Raw genomic sequence first — 16,017 nt, 5'->3', positions numbered from 1 at the left:
AAAGGGTATAATAAGACAGGCGAGAGAAAAAATAAACTTGGAGCCACGACAACATAAACCCAAATTAAATCCTGTTTGGAAGAACAGCGTGAGTAGTACACAGAATACTGTGTGGACACCTTGTGCTTCTCTACAGGAGTATGTGTCCAAATGGCACCCTATTCCCTACATAGTGCACTAGTTTTAACCAGAGCACTGTAGACCCTGGTCAAAAGTAGTACACTATATAGGGAATAGGATGGCATTTAGGATGTAATCCATTTCACAGATTAACCAGTGTGTTCCTGTTAGTAACGGTCACTATGACCACAACACACAGTTCCAGACAAACCCCATTCTCTCCAACAGGAGGAGAGAAGCCCATTAGAGCCAACATAACATGGTGAAAAAACAACATTTCCCACAACAACACCACGAGAAGAGAAAGAACACTACTACTATTGATATTAGATCCACAAACAGCACAAGGAGATTAGAGGAAATGTTTATCCAATGTTGCAATAGTTGATCTAAACTAAGGTCACCATGACCTGAAGTGTGTGTGTGTGTGTGTGTGTGTGTGTGTGTGTGTGTGTGTGTGTGTGTTGCCCTCTCACCTGGTAGGCCTCCAGTGTGTAGCAGCCCTGGCAGGGTGTGGGGGCCGGGGGGGCCCGCCTCTTCTTAATCTCTATCCTGGGGGACATCCTGGAGATGTTCATGACGGACTGGGACTGGCCCAAGGTGCTGGGCCGCGCGTCCACACAGGGCACGATGGACACTGTGGACAGGCCCTGGATGAGGAGGGAGAGAGAAGGGTTAATGCAGAACAGAAAAATAATGACACACAGACAATAATGACACACAGACAGATAATGTGACACATTCACACACACACAGAGACAATTATAAACACACAAGAACAGAGCTACATATGAACTGAGTGGCATTTAAAGGTCAGGTAATTCTAAATGGTTTCAGAAACCCAAAATCACAGGTTGATATGGTGGACAGTGGAAATGTCAAGGGCCAGTCCTGAAGGGTGAGCATGGGTCATGCCCTTTATTCACTAACGCTGTGTCCCAAGTGGCACCCTATTCCCTGTTGTGCACTACTTTTGACAAGGACACATAACACTATATAGAGAATAGGGCGCCATTTGAGACTCCGATTAACATGGGCTCATTACTGAATCTAAAATATGAGCATATCTTCATCATGGTCTGTTACTGCAGTGGTAAATTAAGCCAATGCAAAGCTTAGTGTTGGGTCTGTCTCCTCTTGTCTGCAAGAGGAGGCACTCAGATCCCTGTGAATCAGGATGCTTTGTGACAGTTGTGACAGCTGCAGTCAGCTTTATTACCATTCTGTAGCTACTTCGCCTCGCTAATACACCCTCTGTCTGTCTGGGAGGGATGCTGCTGAGCAATGGGGGACGATCAAAGAATTATCAAAGGCTTTACTAAGCATCTGAAGCTTAGCCTGGTCCCAGATCTGTTTGCACTGCCTTCCCAACTCCTATGGTCAATGTCGTGCCAAGTGATCATAAAAAGGAGTTGGCAAGACAGCACAAACAGATCTGGGTCCAGGCTATCTGAAACATCCTAAGCGTCTGTCTCTGTACTGTAGCACAACTAGGAACAAAGATATGCATCTTTAAACGATGGTGGGGAGGTTTAAAGAAAGGAAAACATTAAGTCAAAATGACACAGCATTTCAGACAATTCCTGGGCAGAGGATCAAAGTAGTCATGAAAAAAAGTTAAAATGACTAAAACATTAAGTTCTAGTCATTAGAGGTAATCAGTGAACCAAGCACTTCTCACAGTGGGGAGAATGAATGAAAAGTGTGCAGGAGGGAGAGAAAAGCACTCAAAAGTATTCAGACCTGGGCATAAATAGTATTTGTTTTCTTTCAAAAATATTTTTTAGCATTTGATTGAGCCTGCCTGGTGGGCCAGGTGGGCATGGTTTGAACTTCTGGGACTATTTCATTGGTTCCATTACACCACGCAAGCACAATCAAACTAGTCTAGTCTACTAAGGAGAGTCAGTGTGGCTTTGAGGGAGATGTGAGTTGCCAATTGCTTGCATATTGTATAAGCTTGGAAAAGCAGACCGAGCTACTATATAGTAATGTAGAGCAAAGAGAAAAAGACGTTTGTAACAAAAAACCTAGCTGGAGTCTTGGAATCCTGCAGTAGATTTACTGCTGCCCCGCTCTAAGAACAGAGCCTGGATCAACTAAGTCCAGCTAAGTTCATCTTTATGACCTCCACATCCTGTTTAACTTTGATCTTCTCTTATCTTACTCAAGAACACGAGTCTCTCCCACCTGCTACATATTCCTGACTAAAATAATATAACATCTAGCAGACGTTTTTATCCAAAAGAGACTTACAGTCATGCTTGCATACATTTTACGAATGGCTGGTCCCAGGAATCAAACCCACTCTCCTGGCATAGCAAGCGCCATGCTCTACCAACTGAGCTACAGAGAACCACATGATTTATACATGGGCATAATTGCATACCAAGGATAGATGACATGGCATACCTTACACAGTGCACTACTCTATTCCCTTCTATTGGCTGCTGCCTATACAGTGGGGCAAAAAAGTATTTAGTCAGCCACCAATTGTGCAAGTTCTCCCTCTTAAAAAGATGAGAGGCCTGTAATTTTCATCATAGGTACACTTCAACTATGACAGACAAAATGAGAAAAAAAATCCAGAAAATCACATTGTAGGATTTTTAATGAATTTATTTGCAAATTATGGTGGAAAATAAGTATTTGGTCAAAAACAAAAGTTTCTCAATACTTTGTTATATACCCTTTGTTGGCAATGACAGAGGTCAAATGTTTTCTGTAAGTCTTCAAGGTTTTCACACACTGTTGCTGTGTTTTTGGCCCATTCCTCCATGCAGATCTCCTCGAGAGCAGTGATGTTTTGGGGCTGTTGCTGGGCAACACGGACTTTCAACTCCCTCCAAAGATTTTCTATGGGATCTGGAAATCTGGAGACTGGCTAGGCCACTCCAGGACCTTGAAATGCTTCTTACGAAGCCACGTTTCATCTTCAATGCCCTTGCTGATGGTAGGCTTTGTTACTTTGGTCCCAGCTCTCTGCAGGTCATTCACTAGGTCCCCCCGTGTGGTTCTGGGATTTTTGCTCACCGTTCTTGTGATCATTTTGACCCCACAGGGTGAGATCTTGCGTGGAGCCCCAGATCGAGGGAGATTATCAGTGGTCTTGTATGTCTTCCATTTCCTAATAATTGCTCCCACAGTCGATTTCTTCAAACCAAGCTGCTTACCTATTGCAGATTCAGTCTTCCCAGCCTGGTCTACAATTTTGTTTCTGGTGTCCTTTGACAGCTCTTTGGTCTTGGCCATAGTGGAGTTTGGAGTGTGACTGTTTGAGGTTGTGGACAGGTGTCTTTTATAATGATAACAAGTTCAAACAGGTGCCATTAATACAGGTAACGAGTGGAGGACAGAGGAGCCTCTTAAAGAAGAAGGTCTGTGAGAGCCAGAAATCTTGCTTGTTTGTAGGTGACCAAATACATATTTTCCACCATAATTTGCAAATAAATTAATAGAAAATCCTACAACTTAGGACACTACTGACTCTGAAAAACACCAAAAGAAAGAAGCCCAGGGTCCCTGCTCATCTGCGTGAAAGTGCCTTAAGCATGCTGCAAGGATGCATGAAGGCTGCAGATGTGGCCAGGGCAATAAATTGCAATGTCTGTACTGTGAGACGCCTAAGACAGCGCTACAGGGAGACAGGGCGGACAGCTGATCATCCTCTCAGTGGCAGACCACGTGCAACAACACCTGCGCAGGATCGGTGCATCACACCTGCAGGACAGGTACAGGATGGCAACAACAATTGTCCGAGTTACCCCAGAAGCACACAATCTCTCCATCAGTGCTCAGACTGTCCGAAATAGGCTGATAGAGGCTAGACTGAGGGCTTGTAGACCTGTTGTAAGGCAGGTCCTCACCAGACATCACTGGCAATAATGTCGGCTATGGGCACAAATCCACCGTAGCTGGACCAGACAGGACTGGCAAAAAGTGCTCATCACTGACAAGTCGCGGTTTTGTCTCACCAGGTGCGATGGTCAGATTCGCATTTAGCGTCGAAGGAATGAGCGTTACACCGAGGCCTGTACTCTGGAGCGGGATTGATTTGGAGGTGGAGGGTCCGTCATGGTCTGGGGCGGTGTGTCACAGCATCATCGGACTGAGCTTGTCATTGCAGGCAATCTCAACACTGTGCGTTACAGGGAAGACATCCTCCTCATGTGGTACTCTTCCTGCAGGCTCATCCTGACATGACCCTCCAGCATGACAATGCCACCAGTCATACTGCTCGTTCTGTGCATGGAAGGAATCTCAGTGTTCTGCCATGGCCAGCGAAGAGCCCGGATCTCAATCCCATTGAGCACGTCTGGGACCTGTTAGATCGGAGGGTGAGGGCTAGGGCCATTCACCCCAGAAATGTCCTGGAACTTGCAGGTGCCTTGGTGGAAGCGTGGGGTAACATCTCACGGCAAGAACTGGCAAATCTGGTGCAGTCCATTAGGAGGAGATGCACTGCAGTACTTACTACAGCTGTTGGCCACACCAGATACTGACTGTTACTTTTTATTTTGACCCCCCCTTTGTTCAGGGACACATTATTCAATTTCTGTTAGTCACATGTCTGTGGACCTTGTTCAGTTTATGTCTCAGTTGTTGAATCTTATGTTCATACAAATATTTACATGTTAAGTTTGCTGAAAATAAACGCAGTTGACAGTGAAAGGACGTTTCTTTTTTACATGTACAGTACGTATATGCAAATATTACAGTAAATCCAAAGCCTCAATCTTCTGCCGATTGATCCCATGCCACAAGAGAGAAAGGGCAGAGATAAAACCTGAAATGCATTTTTAGAAATCAGACAGCCTTCAGCAGGGACTGGGGAGTGATTCTTGGCCAGCGGCCAACCCTCTCCTCCCCGGATGAACTTTTCACACTGCGCTAATGTGTTCATGGCGACCTTCTCAAATGAAAGTGAGTGTGGCTAAATTGTTAATATTCCAGCTCACTGAGAGTCCCTCAGTACATCCACTGCATGTTCAATTATGAAAGACCAATAAAAAACATGAGCTGGCACACACCCAGAAAAAATGTTTTGTGTGGAGGTGCTGACTAACGGCAAATAAACTATCAAAATAAAGAGTCGCACACTCCATATATAAACTCCCAGTAATTCACCAACGTTTCAGCATCACTGTGCCTTCTTCAGGATAAATACTTGAACCCGGTTGGTTATGTTGACAAACAGTGCAAGTAGTGCAACCAATGACAATAGTGAGAGGTGTGTCATAATGAATAAGTTAATTAGAATGAATTGAGAGAAACTGTTAAAAAAAAACAATAGTTTATGGCATATTAAATATATTCGGCTATTGTTATCATATGCCAACATAATTGAATATTGCACATAATGTTAGCATCAACATACATTGTTTAATTCAATTTCACATATTTCATTGTTTCCCATTTCATTTGTATTTGTTACATGTCATTTTTTGGTTCAACCTTAATGCATAGTATGCACCGTCAACAGGGGGAATAAGCTGTAGAAAGAATATCAATTTAGAAGACTTGTTCATAAGAAAGATCTGAGATTAAAGTCAATATCCAGGCCACTAGGGATCAATGTTTTTAGATAGGATATCCAGTAAGCCTCCCTTTGTAGTAGTAGGATCTCCATGTTACCTCCTCTCCTTGGTAGAGCAACCTGCTCAATGCCTGTGTATTTGAGGGAGGAGTGAGGCTAAACTGTTAATATCCCAGCTCTCGGAGAGTCCCTCAGTACATCCACTGCATGTTCAATTATGAAAGACCAACACAAACACACATTCCAAATTTAGGGAGAGACTATGGTAACTTTCAATTGGGATCCGTGCTGTTGTTGTACTCAGCTGTTGGAACGGAATGTTCCATGCAGGGAATTGCCATGAATTCGTAGCATACGTTATGTAATCTTAAATCAGTTACAGACCAGAGCCAAAAAAGCTATTGGGTCTTTCTTTGTTATTAAAGTTTGGGAAAAGTTCACCTGAACATCTGTAATTACATGCTGGAGGCAATCTGAAAGCTAACCACAATGCCTATCACTCATGCATATCCAAGGTGGAAATGCATTTTAAGTGGAGTGCTCACTGCCAAGACTAGAGACAGATAGAACCGAACATGGCCATCTATGATGATTTAGAGGCAGCAACACGCCCTTATTGTCCTCTCCAAAGACAAAATGTGATCTGAAATAGTATCATTCTGTACAACAAAAAATAACTCTGGGAAAACAGACAGGATCATTTCTGGCATGCCTTAGCATCTCTAGAACTGTGTCTCATAAAGCAAAGCAATATCGTTTTCATTCCTTTAGATCATACACCATGTACACAGTCCTCAACATATCTTCCCATCAGTTTGTCCAATGTACTGTTCTATTCCAGTCTGTGTTATGAGCAGTCCTTAACATATCTTCATCAGTTTGTCCAATGTACTGTTCTATTCCAGTCTGTGTTATGAACAGTCCTTAACATATCTTCCCATTTGTTTGGCCATTAGTGGTATCCAGATAGAGTAAATGTTGCCAGGTATAGTATGATGATGTAACATAATCGCTAAGATTACAGGGTGTGTGTGTGTGTGCGCGCGCGCCCCCTGGGGCTTGACTCAAATGAGCAAGAGAGATCCACCAAGTTCTTATGGGAAATCCAATAAAATACCCATATTGAGTTGAGGTGTATCCCAGATGGATGCCGGTGATAGATTCCACTATAATTGTATAAAACTGATTAAATTACCTTCCAAACAGGTAGCCTGTTCAATGTTATCTCTAATATAATAATGTTTTAGCACACATGCACACCACATTCAAAGAACTCCACGATGGAGTAGAAAATATTTCCAGGAAACCGGCCCTACTGCTATAACTACTATGGTTTTACAAACGTACTATTAAATACATTTTGTCACAGAGTAAAGCTGATCAAATAATAAGAAATCATTCAAGGCTTTAATTTACTTCAGGTTGACTTGCTACAGAAACTTTAAATCTGTCAAGGTACTGTAATTGACTGAGGGGAATCAGAAGACGTGGGATCAGCTTGTCAAGTCTGCCCTCTAGTGGTACATGAGCAGAACAACAGACAATCAGCTGTATCGAGAGGAGGCACAGGCTGAAAAGTAGGGTTGCAAAATAATGGTAGCTTTCCCAAAATTCCTAGGTTTTTCATAAATCCTTGTTGGAGAGTTCTGGATTTCCTGCTTATTCCCTCCTGATTCTTTGAATTGTACAACCAAGATTTCTGGAAAAACTGGGAATTCTGGGATAGTTATGGGAATTTTGCAACGCTAGTGAAAAGAACCAAAGTTGAGCTCATGTGCTCTAATTTTTGGGGGGCATAAAACGCTATCTGTTGCAAGGTGGTGGGTTTTGGAAAATCTACAATAGAATAGTACTCAAGAGCATTTATTTTCTGCTAAATTAATGAGATTGCACTTATTGAATGAGATTTGAGTATTGAAAGAAAATATAATGCAAGATATCAAGTAACACACCCAGACATTTCAATGGGGTTAGTAGTACTTACATTGTAGTGTTTTTCAGTATTTTGAGTAATATTATTATCATCAAGACCATCCATGTCCATAGTAGGCGACTGTTCTTCAGTCTGAAATGGAATGTACAGCTAACATGCATGACATCAGAATGCAACTACAATACAAGCATGAGATGTAGTTATTCCAGTTATTTGAAAGATGATAGCAGTACTCCTACAGCTCTAGGGTTAAAAAAAACTTTCCACAGGGACAGTAAAATCTACAAGACTCATTATTTTTATGGAAAGCCATCATGTATACAGTGCCTTGCGAAAGTATTCGGCCCCCTTGAACTTTGCGACCTTTTGCCACATTTCAGGCTTCAAACATAAAGATATAAAACTGTATTTTTTTGTGAAGAATCAACAACAAGTGGGACACAATCATGAAGTGGAACGACATTTATTGGATATTTTAAACTTTTTTAACAAATCAAAAACTGAAAAATTGGGCGTGCAAAATTATTCAGCCCCCTTAAGTTAATACTTTGTAGCGCCACCTTTTGCTGCGATTACAGCTGTAAGTCGCTTGGGGTATGTCTCTATCAGTTTTGCACATCGAGTGACATTTTTTCCCATTCCTCCTTGCAAAACAGCTCGAGCTCAGTGAGGTTGGATGGAGAGCATTTGTGAACAGCAGTTTTCAGTTCTTTCCACATATTCTCGATTGGATTCAGGTCTGGACTTTGACTTGGCCATTCTAACACCTGGATATGTTTATTTTTGAACCATTCCATTGTAGATTTTGCTTTATGTTTTGGATCATTGTCTTGTTGGAAGACAAATCTCCGTCCCAGTCTCAGGTCTTTTGCAGACTCCATCAGGTTTTCTTCCAGAATGGTCCTGTATTTGGCTCCATCCATCTTCCCATCAATTTTAACCATCTTCCCTGTCCCTGCTGAAGAAAAGCAGGCCCAAACCATGATGCTGCCACCACCACCATGTTTGACAGTGGGGATGGTGTGTTCAGCTGTGTTGCTTTTACGCCAAACATAACGTTTTGCATAGTTGCCAAAAAGTTCAATTTTGGTTTCATCTGACCAGAGCACCTTCTTCCACATGTTTGGTGTGTCTCCCAGGTGGCTTGTGGCAAACTTTAAATTACACTTTTTATGGATATCTTTAAGAAATGGCTTTCTTCTTGCCACTCTTCCATAAAGGCCAGATTTGTGCAATATACGACTGATTGTTGTCCTATGGACAGTCTCCCACCTCAGCTGTAGATCTCTGCAGTTCATCCAGAGTGATCATGGGCCTCTTGGCTGCATCTCTGATCAGTCTTCTCCTTGTATGAGCTGAAAGTTTAGAGGGACGGCCAGGTCTTGGTAGATTTGCAGTGGTCTGATACTCCTTCCATTTCAATATTATCGCTTGCACAGTGCTCCTTGGGATGTTTAAAGCTTGGGAAATCTTTTTGTATCCAAATCCGGCTTTAAACTTCTTCACAACAGTATCTCGGACCTGCCTGGTGTGTTCCTTGTTCTTCATGATGCTCTCTGCACTTTTAACGGACCTCTGAGACTATCACAGTGCAGGTGCATTTATACGGAGACTTGATTACACACAGGTCGATTGTATTTATCATCATTAGTCATTTAGGTCAACATTGGATCATTCAGAGATCCTCACTGAACTTCTGGAGAGAGTTTGCTGCACTGAAAGTAAAGGGGCTGAATCATTTTGCACGCCCAATCTTTCAGTTTTTGATTTGTTAAAAAAGTTTGAAATATCCAATAAATGTCGTTCCACTTCATGATTGTGTCCCACTTGTTGTTGATTCTTCACAAAAAAATACAGTTTTATATCTTTATGTTTGAAGCCTGAAATGTGGCAAAAGGTCGCAAAGTTCAAGGGGGCCGAATACTTTCGCAAGGCACTGTATGTTGAGCTCAAGAATAACAGTAGCTATTTAAGTAGAAGATTTAAGACAGAAAAAAATATTCTTATTTTTCCTGCATTTGAACATACATTAGTAGTAAGTCAACAGTTTGAAGTCAGCTGCAGACACACACTCTATGTTCTAGATGGTATTATGGTGTTAAGTTAGCCAAGCCAATGGGCTAAATGTCACTCTGTTGGAACACAAGCGAACTGTGCCGTCTTACCTTTGATTTCCTTCTGTTGAACTTTAAGAAACCGAGCAGGCCTTTCTTCTCGGCCCCACCGACACTTGAGGTGTTGGAACGGAAGTATTCTAACAATGAATGGACAGACAATAGGTTTCAGTTCACTCCGAAATGAAAGGGTTGGCTCACTGAGCTAAAAATAAAAGTTCTTCATTCATGCAGTTCATTCATTAACCAATGGGATTAAATAAACCACAGCTAGAACTATACTACATTATGCAAGTCATGGCAGTTATTAAAAGTTTAACTCAAGCATACAACAAAAATGATTACCCATAAACACACTCTCAAGCCTCTATCTACAATCAGGCAGTTTCAACAGTAGATGGCACTACAACTCAACCTTTCCAATATGACAGTGCATCTATTCTTCAACCTCTGAAAATAAATCTAACAAACTAACACACTGTAAGCCAGAAGGAAAGGGAAATAATATTGACTGTATCTTATATTGGATCTAAGATATGTAAAACAAGCAAACGAAACACGAGAGATTGTCCCATGAGGAGAAAAGGAACGGCAAAGTGGGGTTAATGTGACTGTACAAGTGACTGTTAAGCTACAGGTAATGTCAGTACAGCATTGTGGATGGGAACAAGAAGCAGCATTCAGACAGTAATACCTGAGTAATTTAGAGCAGGTGCAGAAGACATTTTAGGTTGACGAACTGGAAACAAATCACAGGATTTCAACAACATTAAGGGTCCTTGTTGCAATGCAGACTATCCTGAACTACACAAGATTCTGTCTTTAGCAAAACTATACATCATGTCCTATGTCATTGGCTATGCAATCCCCCACCCCTCCCACCCCTGCCTACAGAAACGAGGGAAACAGTGAAACTACCAACACCACTGACTATGGTATTTGACAAGTGCCTCTAGTTTAACTCAAGCATCAGTACATCTCACTAGGCTTTGTAGGTGGTGTTCCAATGACTAACCGTCTATATTGCCTCTCTAGGGGCAGAGTCATAGGGGGCAGAGTACACATACTGGAGGGCATGTGCTTATCGAAGCTCATTTAACCAAATATGTAAACACAAGCTCACTTATTTATTCTGCAGCGCCACCGTGATAAGATGAACTAGCCCAGACTGAATTACATCCCATGTAAACATTACAGGCGCAGATGTAGCTAGCTGCAGTAAGAAAGTAATGCATGGTACTTTGATTCAAAACAATCTCACGTGTAAGTGCTGTTTATAGATGCAGTCAGGGTGTAAAAGCGTGACAGAAAACAGAGAGAGCTCAAATTAAATATACGATTAAACAGGTTGAGAAGAATAAGAGAAACAGTAATAGTTTGTTAACAGAGATAGGTTGGTACAGTTAGCCTGATCTCAGATCTATTTGTGCTACAATGTCAACTCCTTAACATTTCAAACTTGATTTGATCTGGGACCTGGTTAACACTGCAGATATCATGTGAGGACATGGAATAGCCTGGTCCCAGATCTGTTTGTGCCGTCTTGTCAACTCCTATAATCATTGTCGTACCGTAGGATGACCATAGGAATTGGCAAGAAATATGCCACCATTCTATAGGAAGAGGTGGAGGGAGATGGGGGTATAAGGTGGTTTATTTACCAAGAGTCTGGTCCAGTACGTACAGCTCTCTGATTCCTAGCTCGCTCAGACACTTGTCTAGCTCCAGCTCATGGTTGCTGACATTGTCCTTCAGCAGCAGGACATGGGCCGGGTCAAAGTCACACTTCTCACAGATGGCTGGCACCAAGCTCCCTAGGGGCACCAGGGGACTCACCCTCACCACCGCCTTCTGGCTCCTGTGGTAGTTCACCACCAGACGCACCGTTTTCTTTACAGGGAAGACAGAGTGACTTTAGTGCCAATGGATGGATACAGTATTAAAGAGTATTAGAGAACCTCCTATGTTCAAATAGTGTTTGTTTGACCTTGAGCTTGCCTGCAATCATGCCGATCTGTCACTTCAGGCAGGCTCAATCAAATGCTCAAAGTATTTGAAATAAAACGTTCAATTTGAACCCATGTCTAAGTTCAGTAATTAAATGGGACTTGATGGTAAAGATCTCAGCAGTACACATTCAATGGGAAAAACTCGGGTGGAAAATATTGAGAGAGACAAAAAAAAGGTTTGCGTCAGAATCATAGGATAAACCATGATTAACTAAAAACTTCACTCCACCTCACTTAAAAAGAGGTTATGCTTTACTTTCAGCTTTTCCCTTAGAACGTAGACATTTGTTGACAGGCCTAGGAGAGTAGGCGGGGGTGAGACTGGGGCTCATTCAAGACTAGCACTCTAAGGTAACTGAGGCCCGGAGCCAAGTCGAGGCCTGACAGAGAGGGCCTGTGTGTGGGCAGCCACTGCCTGGTCAGTCCCAGGGTGTTTGGTGTACCTATAGAGAGGGATCACAACAGAGCCAGCAGCACTAAGAGGGTTGAGGTGGTTGTTATGAAGAACACAGGATGCATCCCAAATGGCACACTATATAGTGCATTATTTTGAACAAGGTCCCATAGGGATCTGGTCAAAAGTAGTGCACTATATAAAAAGTAGGGTGCCATTTGGGACAAACAACAATAGATACTGTTATCATGGAGGCCATGACGGTCACACACCAGTACACAATGTACAGACTTCAAGACTCTCCTTCTGAAAACATCATGTCAAACACTTACCAGTCAAGGGTGTGTAACAATCACAAACACAACTGTTTTTGTGTGTGGCTCTTTGCTAATATTTACTGAAGCAAATTATTTAAAAAAAGGGGTTTATACTGTACATACTTATTACAAATCATAAAATCCACTACAACCACATCATAATGCATTATACCTGTTGGCTTTAAGTAAAATGTTACACACAATGTTGATGACTCAGAGTGAAATAGTGCCAGACTATGGCCATCAGCCAAAGGGAGGTCAAAGGGAGATAGGGGGAGCAGGGCCAGTGAGGCCTGAGAGTAGAGTAGAAATAATGCATGGTAACTAAAGGTAAGGCACTCATGAAAAATTCACATGCTAGGTAAGTAGGAGGAGACTAGGAGACACTGGAGACAGAGAGAGAAGACACTCAATCAGCCACCGAGAGCCGGTAATAATCCCACTGGTTTAGAGACTGGCTCTACAACACCTGCTGCCTACCTTAGCATGAGCCCTTTTTGGTTTTTGTGGTCTTTCCTGCTGCAACGATTTAGTGTCAAAAGGTAAAGAAGGGCGATCGCACTGTTACATAGAGAATCATACATCACCTTTCCCAGGTGTCAAAGGTTAGGTTCAATGAATGCTGAAAACATCTTATTCATTGTATCCCAAAAACAGTCAACAATACCCACCCGTGCACTACAACAGCAAAAGGCCCAGACCAGAACAAACTCATTTCCAATAACTTCATGAAGTGCAACATACATGTGCATTCATGGAAGACTAAACAGAGGATAACTATGAATCCTCAAGTTACAATAAACACAGCTCATTTCTTATTAACAGTCACATTGCAGCTACATATCCTCAATCAGTAGAACAGTATCAAACAAACACACACAGTATATATCAGGGTCAGGATCAGTAGGTACTCACCTCTGGCACTTTAGGCGGAGGTTTCCGCACCACTTTGTCCTGCAACACTTTCTCCCTGATGCTTATGGCAACAACGTCCAGGGACCCCAGCAGGCTGTTGGGTTTGAAGGTTAGGGACAGGCCCTCGCTGGACTGCAGCTCCAGGGTGTGATAGGCTGGGTTCAGGTGGTACCGGCTGCACAGATCCACCAACAGGTCCATGAGCGCCTTGCTGCACAGAGAGGTGAAAGCAGCACAGGAAGCCAGGCTGAGTCACAGACAGGAAGCCAGGTGGAAGTAGAGTCACAGGCTCGTCAGAGTAGAGTAGAGAGTAGCGGGACAGAATAGACCAAGGTAAGTCCCTATTCTCTAGTTAGCGCACTTCTTTGACCAAGGACCACTACTTTTGACAAGACCGCTATGGGCTCTGGTCAAAAGTAGTGCACTATATAGGGAATAGGGTGTCGTTTGGGATGTGACCTGACTGACAGATAGGGTTACCTCCTTTAGCTCCAATAGGAATACCTGTAATTACACTCATGCCACTCGGCTTACAGCATTAGATAAGCCTGCAAATTGGTACATAAAAGGCTGATTTAATGATCTGAACTCAGTGACATGTTAAATGAATTAGAAAGTTAAATTAATTACAGATGGGAAATCTAGCCTTAGTCAATTGACAATAAAATACCCATCTGGTCTACTTATAATATATGTATGCAGGGAAGGAAATTAAGCTAGCCTGAGGCTAGTACTTTGCAAATAGGGCTAGTAGAAAATGTGCCAAACTAGCCCGTCAGGCGAGTGGCATTTTGTATTTCAAATATCAAATGGCACAGATTTGGCTAGAATAATGTAACCTGGGCTAGTAAAAATTGTAGTCTACTAGCCTGACTGGCCAGTGTCCTAAATCCTTCACTTGAGAATATAGAATATCTTAATCAATACTGATACAATGTTCTGTTTTTGAGCGTCATATGAAGTCCCATGTCATGGAATGCAGAACGTCAACTGACGAGGTGTGAAAGGGTAACTGTCAACCCAGGACAGAGAGAAACTCAAGGATGCTTTCTACTGCCTGCTGGGAGAAGACAGCTCATATGACCAAACTGCTAAAGGGCTGCTCTGAACAACTAACTCGTAATGACCAGAGAAAAGTTTGCTCATCACAAGTCTTACAACTGCATCATAATGCATTACACATTAGCTGTAGGATGGAGAGTTATGGTTCGTTCGAAAATAACAATGTATTCATTTATACTACAACTTTCTTCTTAGAATAGCAATGAGGCTTTGACAAGACACTGGAAACACAACACATTGATCTGTATTCCCTATCATAATGAAAACAGTGTGACAAAACCCTTACACATCATAATGGAGAGGATGTTGTCTGACTGCTTCCTGCACACATGAACCAGGTGATTACAAGACATTTATGACACCTGGATGAAACTCCCTTGGGTTTTATCATGCACTGAGACAGCAAAACGAATTTCCCATAAATCAAATGACAGTCAGACACACTTCATTTGGATTGTCCAGATTTCACATCTGTAAATGCTCTACAGATGGTCGTACTATCAACAAACTATCTGTTGATAAGCAACTGTATGCTAAGGTTACAGTTAGGGTTAGGTTTAGAATAAGGGTAGAGTTTAAGGTTAAGATAAGGTTTAAGGTTAGGGCTAGAGATGTGAGATGTGATTTCTGCTCAGTAATGTGTGAATCTATATTGAACAAAAATATAAATGCAACAATTTAAAAGATTTTACTGAGTTACAGTTCATATAAGGAAATGGATGTGGATCAGAAAACCAGTCAGGATCTGGTATGACCACCATTTGCCTCATGCAACGCGACACATCTCCTTCACATAGAGTTGATCAGGCTGTTGATTGTGACCTGTGGAATGTTGTCCCACTCCTCTTCAACGGCTGTGCGAAGTTGCTGGATATTGGCGGGAACGCTGTCATTCAAGTCGATCCAGAGCATCCCAAACAATGGGTGACATATCTGGTGAGTATGCAGGCAGGCCATGGAAGAACTGGGACATTTCCAGCTACCAAGAATTGTGTACAGATCCTTGCGATATGGGGCCGTGCATTATCATGCTGAAACATGAGGTGATGGCGGCGGATGAATGGCACGACAATGGGCCTCAAGATCAAGACAATCCCGCAGGTGATCTCAAGACCATCCCAAAGAAGCCGGATGTGGAGGTCATGGACTGGCGTGGTTACATGTGGTCTGCGGTTTTGAGGCTGGTTGGTTGAACTGTCAAATTCTCTAAAATGACATTGGAGGTGCCTTATGGTAGAGAAATTAACATTCAATTCCCTTGGCAACAGCTCTAGTGGACATTCCTGCAGTCAGTATGCCAATTACACGCTCCATCAAAACTTGGAGCCATCTATGACATTGTGTTGTGTGATAAACCTGCACATTTTAGAGTGGCCTTTTATTGTCCCCAGCATCAGCTACTTCATATGGATGGATTATCATGTGGATGGATTATCTTTACAAAGGAGAAATGCTCACTAAGTGACACAATTTGAAAGTAATAAGCTTTCTGTTCGAATTAGAATTTTGTTTAGTATTAGATAACTAGTTGAATTGTTACTGATAGTCTAAAGATGGACTATCCAAATGAAGTGTTACCCAAATTACTTGGCAAAGAGCATCACTTAGAGTAAAAGG

At 42.3% G+C, this 16,017-nt stretch overlaps 1 protein-coding gene across 8 annotated transcripts in view; it reads right to left on the bottom strand.

Annotated features, from left to right (window-relative positions):
* LOC110485894 (protein cordon-bleu) overlaps positions 1-16,017 on the bottom strand; it is a 60,612-nt gene that overhangs the window by 28,817 nt on the left and 15,778 nt on the right. For 5 of the 8 annotated variants that reach the window (XM_036944448.1, XM_036944439.1, XM_036944441.1 and 2 more), the window contains 6 exons: positions 13,339-13,549; positions 11,365-11,593; positions 10,398-10,442; positions 9,755-9,843; positions 7,641-7,721; positions 597-770 (listed from right to left, as the gene is read on the bottom strand). In XM_036944448.1, coding sequence (XP_036800343.1) covers positions 597-770; positions 7,641-7,721; positions 9,755-9,843; positions 10,398-10,442; positions 11,365-11,593; positions 13,339-13,549 — 829 coding nt within the window. The remainder of the gene's footprint in view (positions 1-596; positions 771-7,640; positions 7,722-9,754; positions 9,844-10,397; positions 10,443-11,364; positions 11,594-13,338; positions 13,550-16,017) is intronic. The other 3 variants (XM_036944451.1, XM_036944443.1, XM_036944456.1) reach the window with 3 other exon arrangements.

Source organism: Oncorhynchus mykiss, chromosome 2 (assembly GCF_013265735.2).
Source record: "Oncorhynchus mykiss isolate Arlee chromosome 2, USDA_OmykA_1.1, whole genome shotgun sequence".
Classification (NCBI taxonomy): Eukaryota; Metazoa; Chordata; class Actinopteri; order Salmoniformes; family Salmonidae; genus Oncorhynchus; species Oncorhynchus mykiss.
Note: the sequence above shows the minus strand (reverse complement) of the source record. Positions and strands in the feature narration are given on the sequence as shown.